At 40.6% G+C, this 12,392-nt stretch overlaps 1 protein-coding gene across 2 annotated transcripts in view; it reads left to right on the top strand.

Annotated features, from left to right (window-relative positions):
* Positions 1-973, top strand: part of LOC137990567 (transcription factor E2F5-like) — a 15,994-nt gene extending 15,021 nt beyond the window's left edge. The window contains exon 7 of one of the 2 annotated variants that reach the window (XM_068835710.1): positions 1-973. This exon is cut by the window's left edge and continues 5 nt beyond it. In XM_068835710.1, the coding sequence (XP_068691811.1) occupies positions 1-132 (132 nt within the window). In that variant the 3' untranslated portion in view covers positions 133-973. The other variant, XM_068835715.1, reaches the window with a different exon arrangement.
* The last annotated feature ends 11,419 nt before the right edge of the window (positions 974-12,392 follow it).

Raw genomic sequence — 12,392 nt, 5'->3', positions numbered from 1 at the left:
GCACCTCTTCTGAGGTTGTCACCTCCTCCTGGGGAGCATGATTACTACTTCAACCTGGATGACTCAGAAGGCGTTTGTGATTTATTTGACATTCCAATTGCATCCCCGTTGCCAGGAGCAATGGCATCCTAAAGCCACTGCCTCGTTGTTATTCTCCCTGTAATGAAAAATGTCACAAATTGTGGATGGACTCGTTCATTGTATTTGAATGGACATGCACTGGCAGTTGGAATACGTTGGGGGTAGTATCTTTAACTTTGTGTGCACAATAGACCTGTTTGGGCTGTCATGAGTCAGAATCATTATGGATTTGATTGATTTACAAGTAATTACTATTGAAAGACTTGGTAGTATTTACCAGCTGCAAGATTGAATGACATGCAAGAAAGAAATGTCTTGTATTATCTTATCAAGAATAGCATCTTATCAAGTATTGATGGATCAAGATAGTATTCACAAAAAATAATTATTAGAAAAGTGTTATCTTTAGCAAAGGGGTGGCCTGTCATTTGAAATCTTGACAAAAGTAAAATTGGTGAGAAGACTTGCAAGAATTGAACAAGCTGTGTTTAAGTAAGGTATTATTTTAAACATATGCCACGGGTGTATTTTTGTTGGTTACCAGTGAGTATTAATTTGTTGTGGCTGTGAAACCTGGCATCCATACCAAGCTTTAAGGAGTGTATCTGATTGGCATACTGTGGAAGGGTTCTGATGTTATGTCCGCTCAGTATTTCAGTATTAGTGCATTTTATTCATTTTTTTGACACGAGGGACCTCGTTGGTCTGACAGATCAAAAACCCATCAAGCATGAGTCAAGGATAAGTCGCTTTATAATGTACATGTATTGTTTGCACTTTGCAGGGTGTAAAATTCCTTCCTTTTCCTACTGTTTTTGTCCATTGTTGCAAAATGCAAAATTTAATGGTAGTAAAACAATTCTGATTCAAGTACACTTGAACCATTTCATTACCTCACGGCTGTGAGTTTCTTCCAGTTCTTGCCCAGTTTGCGTTTCTCACCAACATTTTTACTCAGACGTTTTATGTAAACTAAAATATTGGTCTTTCAAGTCATGCCCTTTTAGAATTAACAGTGCACCCTGGAAGCTTTCCAGGTCTCTAGGGCTTCCTGTGTTATGATTGAGGCCTTATGTAGGATATTCCATTTTCTTTTCTTTTTTTTTTTTTCTTTTTTTCCAGAAAATTTCCTATTTTCCTCTCATTTTGTTCAGGGAAATTTCCTGTTTTCGAGTTTTTGCACGCTCTGGCCCAGTTGTTCAAACGATAGATAGTGCTATCCAACGGATAAACACTAGCAAACTGAATTATTGAGTTGTCCAGTAGATAGTGAATGATCCAAGGAATAGCGATATCCACCCTTGGAACAACTGGGCTTTTACAAAATTGAATTTCTTTTACGTTTACCAAGGGTGCATTTCCTTGCCAGGATGATCCAAAAAAGGATCATTGATCCAAGATCACTTGGATCATGGTGAATCAAAGGAACCAATGAACCTACCGCGGGGAAGGAATTTTCGGTTTCTTTGATGCACCACGATCCAAGTAGTCTTGGATCAATGGCCGTATTTACACTAGAGGACGTATTAAACATCTGGCCGTAAGTGCGACTAATATAAATACGGGACGCACTTAACTTCGACGGCTAAAAATCAAATTCACAATTTTCTTCAAGACACTGAGATTTAATCACCAAAGAGACTGTGTGCACTTCATTGCTAAGTGCGTCCCAGTTTAGTGCGTCTCGTCTTAATTATACTAGACGGCTTAGACATCTGAGACGACTAAGACGTTTGTTAAGTGCGTCGTTTTGACGCACTTAACTTAAGACGTTTAATTCGTCTGACGTTTAATGCGTCCACCTTATTTCCCGTATTTATACTAGTCGTCTAAGATGTCTTAGACGTCCTCTAGTATAAATACGGCCAATGATCTTTTTTTGGATCTTCCTAAGGAGACTCACGCTAAATGTTGACTTCACACAACATGTAGGCCATTCGTACTGAACTCGTACTGAAGCACAAATCCTAATTTGGATGTTACAATGTGATTTAACTCCTTTTTTGTGAAAATCTGCGCAAGCCTACTATCATAACCTGCAAAATGAAGTGAAGATGTCCAAGTGAAAAATACCATCATTGACACTTTTGCTTCGCAAGACGGAATGATGTTGCATTCCCAATTTGAGTGGGAAAAAGGTTGGGAATAAGGTGAAATTGTAACAACAACAAAATGGTTGAAGGCTTCTTTATAGCGTTTATCAGGCACACATGTCTCTCAACGACATTTTTTCATATTTCGAAAGTAAAATTTAGGTGGACGTCGGTCAAATGTTTCCATGACGAATTCAACTGCCGCCACGAGAACAGCACTATTGTCATGGAAACATTTGATTGACGTCCACCTAAATTTTACTTTCGAAATATGAAAAAATGTCGTTGAGGAGCGTGTGTGACTGATAACCGCTGTAATACCGTTGTGTTAAAGGGGCTCTCTCATGCAATTTTGGACCGACTTCAGAGTGGTGAAATGCGACCTTACACGAATGAAAAATGAAAAAATAGCAATGCGGTTTGCTTACTGCACTGACAATGTTAACAGACTTAAATTAGAGTGTAATGTGAAGTGCTAGTTTTCAACCCCATATGAACCATGTGAGCATTAGCCCTACTAATGGAAATGGGCCCACACAAGGACAGAGAAAAACTCTGACCTTTTGTATTCATAATACAGCCAGTAATGACAGTCACATGACTTTTTTCGGGCATTTTGTTTATTTGTGTCCCTTTGTGCTCCGCTCGGGCGCAAATGATGCTACTTGGGCCACAAATAAACCATATTGTTCTCCAAAGGTCACGTGATTGTGCTATTTCCATCTTAAATGAAAGGCCAGGTCACTAAGCACAAAGTTCTGAATTTGGGCATAAACTTGCCTCAATGCCCTTAAATTCCAAATATTTCAAGATTTACGAATTTGATATGATCTGACCAAAAGTGAATAACACTATCGTCGCTCTTCAGCTGTTAAGGTAAATGTGGGTGTCTCGCTCAAATTTCTTGTTTGTGCAAATCTTGAATCAGTGGGCTTTCCTTTCTTTCCCGCCATAATCTGCTCGCGAAATTTTCGTATCACGTCAATCACACGTGAAATCATTGGGTGTCATTGACAGCTTAGCATGTGTCCAAACGCTGATTGGCTCAGCATAATTGGCTTTCAAGTAGGGGGCGGACTTATTCAGCAGACCGTAAACTGCAAGCGAAATCTTCAAGCTCGATTTTCTAGGGCTTTATTTTGACCCCAAAATTACAACTTCTCGGACCTGACGGGTCCCGACTGGTTTTAATAAACCGCTTCCAAACTTTCATTTCTAATAGATAATTGTACTACCCTAAATACCCTGTGAGGAATTTTTCGTTTGTCTTCGGAGACTGATTTTAGGGCACTTTTCTGTCCAATTTAAGTATGAGATGAGAGTTACGACTTTGGTGCGTGATATTTCCTTCTATTCTTAACATATAAAAGATTCCTCACACGGTATTGGAGTGCATTCATCTGTGACTAAGGTGCGACAAAGTGCGGTTGTTTTCGCAATAAAGTGAAGGGAAAGGAGCTTCTGCAGCGAACTCGGTCCGGCGTTCCGAAATATAAGGGAGAGAGTATTTGTAGGATACAGAGACGCACTGGGGGATTTAAGCAACAACGACTGCTACAGTGTCATCAGTGTACTTGTTTTAACAGAAAATTCTAAACAATTGAAGCAATACTGAGTCTGCGTAAAACGTCGCTAGTGGAAACCGGTCCCAATTAACAGTTATCCGAAACACGCTTTGCAGGCCTATTACACCGCCTAGCGGACATGTGGCGCGGACTTCACTTCACTTCATACCAGTTACATTTTCCCGTAAAGTAAAAAACGGTATCGTACGATTTGATATCGAATCTATGATGACAAACTGGAACTCTGAAAAATCTGAGTCCTAGATGTGATCTGAATCCATCATGACCCTCCAAGCTAAAAGATTTAGCGTGGTGAGTTCAAATCCTATCTTAGAATCGAATCCCAACGTTGCTATCTAGTTTTGTTTTGAAATGATGGATTTTAGAGGGGGCATGGGATGTTTAACAAACCGAAAACCCTCCCAAAAAAACTCACTCAAAACCGAAAAAAACGTTGTACATTGTGATCAAACCGAAAACCGCACGGAAAACTATCAGACTGGTTCAGTTAAAACCGGCGTTATCGTCGATTAAGGTTCTCCACAAGATGCTCCAAATTTTTCATAAACGGTTGCTCGAAATTTTCCAGAAGGTCGCTCAAAAATTGTTCCAAAATTTCACTGTTGGTTCTAGTATATTTACAGCAAAAAGAGGCCAATTACCCAAACAAAGAACCATTTTTCACTGTTCCTGACTATCGAGCTGTAACTTTAAAACAACTAAAATCAGTCATATCTGAAGTACTCTGTGATTGTTTGGGCATGTTTAGAGCATGCCAGCATGTTCCTTATGCCATGCCATCTCCAAAAAATCTCTACAAGACTTAGACTAAGTGCACAACGTGCACATTGAACGTAGACCTGCACAACATGCGACGAAAAAGCAGAACAAACCACTTCCAAAAGGTTAAAACGGCCGTTTCCTTTGTTTTACTTTAGAGTTATTGTCTTAAATAAAATAAGTTGATAAGTTGACAGAGAAAACGTTGCCCGACATCGGGAAAGTTGTCCGAAAGCAGCCTTAGTAATCGACCTATACTTCATTGGTAGTAGTATACCGAACTCGATAAATGGGAGTTGTAGAATGTGCACGCGGCTGACACAAAGGATTGCAGAAGCAGCAGAACGTCAACCTTACACGAGACAGGAAAAACCACCGAAAACCGCATACCATGCAATGACTTTTGCAAAAAACCGATGGACCAATTGTAAAAAACGAGAGGCTGTTTTACTGCCGTGAAAAGTTCTCGATTTTATTTTAAAGGGCCACCGACAACCACAAGTCTTTGCGGGCGTGCAAGCTATCGGCGCCATTTTCTGTAATACAGAAACTAGTATTTCTTGAAAAGTCAAATTCCATCGCCTCACATCGTCGTGTTTTGGATGCCCAGTAGCTTCAAACTTTGTTAATATTCTCCTTAATGTTTAAATATTGTATTTTTGGCGTTATTTGGGTGTTGTGTTCGTGTTAAAAGCGAAATGAAAACTGTGAAGAAAGGTCGTCCGCCGAGGAAGGAAAAGCGCCATGTTATTTGGCTCACTACTTCAACCTTAAGATTATGGAACGAAAGGAGGAAGGCGTTTGGATTAAAAAACAAATCGAACAGCGAATTCGCAGAAGTTCTTCTTCACGGGATGTTTCTGAAGCGAACCGGCCGATTCGATTGCCCGGATAATAACAACAACAAAGGCGCGCAAAGGACACTGGTTGTCGGTGGCCATTTAAGAGAAACTGGGAACCGTGACCGGCTTTCCACAGCGACTTCAAGCCAACTTGAGCCCTCAAGAAAACTTGGAGCAGGGCATTGTGAGTTCACGATCCCGTAGAGGATGTAGATATGAAGACACAACATGACCAACTCCCAGCTGGCTTGAGACATAACTGGCCATAGATTCAAATGCTTAAAGTTTTTAGGTATTCCTTACTCTCACTTTATGGGGTCAGCTCTCACTCTCTTAATTGGTTCAGTGCCGGTCATATCTAAATGAAAGAAAACAACAACTTATTGGAGTTCTCTCTGACTTTTGCAATGTACCCTGTGGTATCCCACAGGGATCCATTCTGGGACCTTGGTTATTTATTTTTTACATCAATGATCTTCCCGCCTGCAATCTTTTCTCAAAACCCAGAATGTATGGTGATGATACCGCACTTACCTTATCAGCCGAAGACCGTCTTGTTCTCGAACAAAGAATGACGGAACTACTCTCTTTTTTTTTTTTGTATAAGAATATATTTTATAAGAATATCAAGGCTGCAATTTGCGAAATTTTAAGAATAAAGCCGAGGCTAAGATTTTGAGAAGGATATATGTAATTTTGTGTGTTGAAACATCTGTAAATACAATACAGGTGACAATTTTATGTTTTTAACTTAACCGTATAAAATTATTCCTTTCTCTGAGCGAACGAAAAAACCTGCACTAGCTATGACAAAATGTTCAACGCTAATGACAGTTCGATGAACGGTACATGTAATACATATGTATAGTATTCAGCACAAAAGACATAAACTAAACCGCAAAAAAGTATTATGACAAATGTAGCACGTGTAACGCGATACAGATCTAGATATCAAACACTTGTAATTGATACTCCCAATAAATTCTAAAAGGAAAATGTCATAAGCTATAATTTAAGAATAATACAAGAATATTTTCAGCCGAAAATCGGCAGAAAAATAAAAATATTCACCTTAGGCCGGAAAAACAACATTCTTATAAAAAAAAAAAGTGTATGATATGAATCAAATCCAATTATGGTTTGCTGCCAACAAATTAAACTAACTTTGAATGTCAAGAAAACTAAATTTATGCTGATTGGGAGCCAAGGCAAGTTGTCTCATATAAATAAGAATTTCTCAGTTAAAGTTAACAATACCAGAATAGATAGGGTAGTAGAACAAAAACAACTGGGAGTTAAAACACATGAATCATTTATATGGCACTCCAATATGAAATGATCAACATGTCAGCCCAGAAGCCAATGTTTCTCGATTCCCTTTTATTTTCTTCAATCTTTCTAGGTTCAGTATTTTGCTAGTAACCACATGTCTTCTCATGGGGATATTTACCCAAGACTTCTACCATGGCACTACAATGATATACAATACCAAAACAATATTGTGCACTGTCAGAGCAAAGACAACTTGTATCTCCTTGGAAGACAACACGCAGCTCAGTTGACAATATGGAATAAATCGCTGTGTTACTTCACTACCACACGTAAGCAATGCGTGTCTATTTTTTCTAAAGATGACAGGAATTTCTTCTTTCTGACAAATGATTAATTAATAGGCCGGTAGCCAGGTTTTTAACCTCAGAAAAGGATCTGTTTCGTCGTATGAACGTGTAAGCCAAAGGGCCTCTGCTGGTATCACTTCTGGGTGACCCCTTAAATGGTCTTAATGACCCCCGACTTGAAACTAAAAGCCTGGAACGCTGCACGTACCACAGGCAGCCCAGTGTACGGAGCGTCTAGTTTAACGTAATTTATGCCGTTCGTATTGAAATACGGTGTCTTTTCAGAACTGAAAGAATTTGATGGCCAGCATGGACGAAGCACGAAAAAATTATGTCTGAGGCAATGTTCATTATTTAAATCTTTGTATCTTCGTATCTTCTCCCTTTTCCAAACTCTGTTCGAGGTTTAGGGAAATGAAAGTTAATTTCTGCGTTTCTAAGGTTATAGACATGAACATTTGGGGAAAATTATGATGCACCTCGTACATGCACACAGTAAGTTGTTTCGACCTAGAAATTTCAAGTCTTTCCCAACCAAGCTCATCCAAAAGCACATTTGAACGTATCTCGTAATCAGAAAAGGTAATTATTCTGGCAGCCCTGTTTGGTAATATTTGGATTTTAGCTGGTAGTCCTATCCAATATTTCCCCAGACCGTACTACAATAATTGAAGTAAGGCATTACTAATGCATTGTACATATTCATTCTTGTATCAGATGGAATGAAGGGGCTGATGCGTTTCAAAACTTTAGACCAGCTGATATCTTCTTTGTAATAAACTTTCAAGTTCCCTCACAACTTCTTTTCACCACAAGTTTAAGCGTGCACTGTGAGCATCTGCCAGCTTTCAACCCTGTCCGGCGGGGTTAGTATCTGGATGGGTGACCTAAAAAATATACCAAAATTTTCGTTTTATCAACCGAGTTGATAATGTAAATTGGCCACCGTACAGAGATTCTAAAAGGACCTAAAAGCTGACGTTTCGAGCTTTAGCCCTTCGTCAGAGCGAATGGAAAAAAGTCGCTCTGACAAAGGGCTAACGCTCGAAGCGTCAGCTTTCAGAATCTCTGTACGGTGGCCAATTTACGTTATCAACTCCGTTGATAAAACCAAATTTTTGTATATTACTTCCTCACCGACGCAGCACTACAGTTTCTTTAGAAACTACCCCTTTCATTAAAAAATACACCCCTTCGTATAACAGAAGCATTGGACCGAAAATTCTATTTTAACGGTAACAAATGCGAACTAATTAAGCAAAGTACAGATTTTGTTAGCTTGCCTTATGCAAAACAACTATTGATGCAAAAGTAAATAAATATTGATTCCTAGTTTTTAGGAAGAGCAGAAGGAAGTTTCCAGGACGGTCGATCGAGAATAGAATATTTTGCCATCAGCATTAAATCAAATTTACGACATGAAAACAACATTAATTTTGAACCGCGAATATAAAAAGTTAGGATCAGCGACAAACTGTTACGAGTTCGAATGTTTTGAGGAAAGGTAGCTTGCAAACTAAACTGAACGCAGGGTTGTCGGAACAACAACAAGAAGATTTATTCCAAAACGAACGTAGTTTCCACGAAGTAAAACTCTGAACAACACGTATTCGACAAACTTACACGGCCTCCGCCAACTTGAATAAACACAGCTTCTGTCACACTTGACTAAACACGGCCAACGCCAACTCTCTTCGCTTGTGAAAAACTAGTTAGAAAAACACTCCGTTCGGACTCGTCTACTTATATACTCTGACAATAAACTTCTAGAACTTTCTAAATTAGTAATGCATCTAATTATAGAAAGATTACAAAACACACCGATTTAGAAACGCTTACGCATGAACCTAAAATAAACAAACTACGAACTCTCGCGAAGATTCGAGACAGTAACGCTTGTCACGCAATACTATTTTTCGTAACATAACCCCCTCTTGAGAAGAAATTTCCTAAATTTCTACAAACAACGAAAAATTAGTTAGATAGTACCAACTGAGGTGGCAATCCAGTGTCTCTTAAGTTATTCCTCTACTCTGCTTAGATAATCAGCTCCTACATTCTCAGATCCCTTGATAGCCTCAACTCTGAAGTTGTAACTCTGAAGAAACATAGCCCAACGCATTAGGCGTCCATTTGCAAACTTCGCACTGTTCATGTACTTCAGTGGCTCGTGATCTGTTTGTAGCACAAAGGGAACTCCATACAGATAAAGATGAAACCTTTTGAATCCCCACACAATGGCTAAACATTCTTTCTCGATGGTTGAATAATTACGCTCTGCACTTGACAATTTCTTACTTGCGTAGCAAACGGGGAATAGCTTGCCATCATGATTCTGCATTAATACAGCGCCAATACCAGTGTCTGAAGCATCAGTCTGCAGAAAGTAGGTTTTCCTTGAATCTGGCAGTCGAAGGACTGGTTCCTTTGTTAGGAGGGCCTTGATACTCTGGTAGGCTTTCTCCTGTGCCTCACCCCATTCAACTTTGTTAGGTTGGCCCTTACGCGTGAGGTCTGACAGCGGGGCCGCTAATGCTGCGAAGTTAGGGATAAAATCTCTGTAATATCCAGCCAAACCCATGAACGATCTTATCTGCTTCTTAGTAGTTGGTCTTGGAGCATCTCTAATCTTCGTCACGTTGTCTTCATGAAGACCAATTAACCCTTCCTCCAAACGGTGACCAAGAAAATCAACAGTGTTGACTCCAAAAAGACATTTAGTCGGTCTTATGGTCATTCCAGCAGCTAATAATCTTCTAAACAACTCTCGAAGCGCCTTGATGTGCTCTTCCCACGTACGGGTGTGAACTAAAATGTCATCCCAATAAAATTCAACGTTGTCCAGTCCACGCAATAGCTTCTTCATAGCTCTCTTTAAGGTCGCTGCGGCGTTGATCATACCAAACGGCATCTTCAGGAATTCATACGATCCGTCAGGCGTCACGAAAGCGGTCTTCGGTATATCCTCCTCAGGAATAGAAATTTGCCAGTAGCCCTTACTCAGATCAATTCTGGTAAAATACTTGTCACCATTCAACTTCTGGAACAAATGCTCAGCAGTTGGCATAGGCTCCGGATCAAACACGGTTAACTTGTTCAATTTACGATAGTCCACGCACACACGATTTGAGTTGTCTTTTTTCTTAACAACTACAACAGGCGAAGCATAGGGCGAACTTGACTCTCTTATGACTCCCATCTTAATCATGTCTGTAATATCCTTCTTCAGCGATTCTCTTAAGCTATACGGTACTGGGTATGGTCTTGATCTAACTGGTTGGTCGGATGTGAGCTTAATATGATGCTGAGCCAAACTTGATGTGCCTGGGGCTTCTGTGAATAAACTTTGAAACTCATTTGCAAGATCCATGAACTCTGCTCTTTGCTCATGAGAAAGGTTATCTCCTATGGTCACATCATTGACTGACTCTTTCGCGACATAACCACCAATCTCCAGAAAATCAATACTATCCACAGGGTCAACTTCTTCTACTTCACTCTCAACATGTTCGTTCTTACAAATGTTAGCGTTCGTTTCAACAGCAACTGCACCAGCGGAAACAGGATCCTCTCGCTCAAAATACTTCTTGAGTAGATTAGCATGGTAAACTCTCTCTTTTCCTTTGACTCTCACTCTATAATCATTGAGACCAACTACAGCACTAACCTCAAATGGACCTTTCCACTGCATTAGGAGCTTGTTGTGGTCGGTTGGTAGCAGCACTAACACTTTGTCTCCAGGTACAAACTTCCTGACTTTAGTCTTTCGGTCGTAATAATGCTTGCCTTTGTTCTGGGCTTTCTGAAGCTCGGTGTGCGCCAGCTTGAGGGTATCTTCAAGCTTCTCGCGTAGCTCGAACACATACTGATAGCTGTTCTTTACTTCAGGCTCCTCCAGCTCTTTCGTCCAAAGCTCTTTGAGAATAAACATCGGTCCTCTGACAGCTCTTCCATACAGCAACTCAAACGGCGAAAAACCAGTAGACTCCTGAGGAACTTCTCGATATGCAAACAGCAACGGGTTAATATAGCGATGCCACTGTCTTGGCTGCTCGCTGCACAATCTCTTTAACATGCTCTTCATTGTTCCATTAAACTTTTCCGTCAGGCCATTACACATAGGATGATATGGAGTCGTGGTGAGCTGTTTAATGCTCAAAAGTCGCGTCACTTCCTTCATACACTCAGAGACGAACTGCGTACCAAGGTCGCTCAAGATCTCTTCAGGCACTCCCAAACGACTAAAGATATCTACCAACGCTTCTGCCACAGTCTCAGTATCAATGTTCTTCAGCGGGACAGCTTCAGGATAACGAGTTGCGAAGTCGACCAATGTCAATATATATCTATGACCGTCCTCACTCGGGGGAGCAATAGGTCCAACCAGGTCGATTGCTACTCTCTTAAACGGCTTGTCAATTAATGGCATCTTCTCTAGGGGAACCTTCGGTACGGAACCCTTGTGAACTGTCTTCTGACATACATCGCAGGACTTGCAATAACGAGTCACGTCCCCTTGAATGCCTGGCCAATAGAACGCGCTTTGAATCTTATCAGTCGTTTTCTTTATTCCCATGTGACCTCCCATGATCGATCCGTGCGCTAGTTCCATTATTCGACTTCTCAGCTGCACAGGAACCATAACCTGCTTCAGGGGTTTACCTCCGTTCACATAAGGGTGCTTGTAGACGCGGTATAGAACTCCACCTTTCACTTCAAATGAAGTCTCAGCCTGGCCTCTCACAACTACGTCATCTTTCTCCCAAAATTTCTGTAGGCTCTCGTCATCACGCTGCATTTGCTTGAGCTTTTCTCTATCAACTACAGGACTTTCTTTGGTATCTGGTACCTTCAACGGAATATGTTCTCCAGCTTTCTTAGCTTGACTTCTCGTGGTTACAGCACAAGCTTCTTGTACAGGAACTTGCCAGCTTGGGTCTGGGTCGTCAGCGGCTCTTGCGCCTGGTACATTACCAATAATTAAATCATAAACAGCATCGGGAAGACACTGCGCTTCCACTTGGCCCTTGAGATAAGGTGTATCAACATCAATCTTTGCGATGGGAACTTTCCTTGCCGTATTGTCAATGAGCAGCATAACATTAAATTCACCAGTAAACTGATCCTCAGACACAAGATCCCTCTTTACTACAATTCCGCTACAACCAGTATCTCTCAGGACATCAACAGGCTTCTCTCCAACTCTACCTTTCACGACAGGCATTTTACTTCTCACTCCAGTCAACGGTTCAACACAAGCGCTACTCAATAATGGAATCTTCTTACCACAGGCTAACAGCAGCTTATCATCTTTAATACAGGCCTTAACTTCTTCATCAGTAGGTTTAACCTCAGGCGGCTGAACTAAACAACTGGCACTCACTTGACCACGCTGCACAGGGTTACCATCCT

This window comes from Montipora foliosa, chromosome 1 (genome assembly GCF_036669935.1).
Source record: "Montipora foliosa isolate CH-2021 chromosome 1, ASM3666993v2, whole genome shotgun sequence".
Lineage (NCBI taxonomy): Eukaryota > Metazoa > Cnidaria > Anthozoa > Scleractinia > Acroporidae > Montipora > Montipora foliosa.
This window is presented reverse-complemented; position numbering and strand designations above follow the sequence as displayed.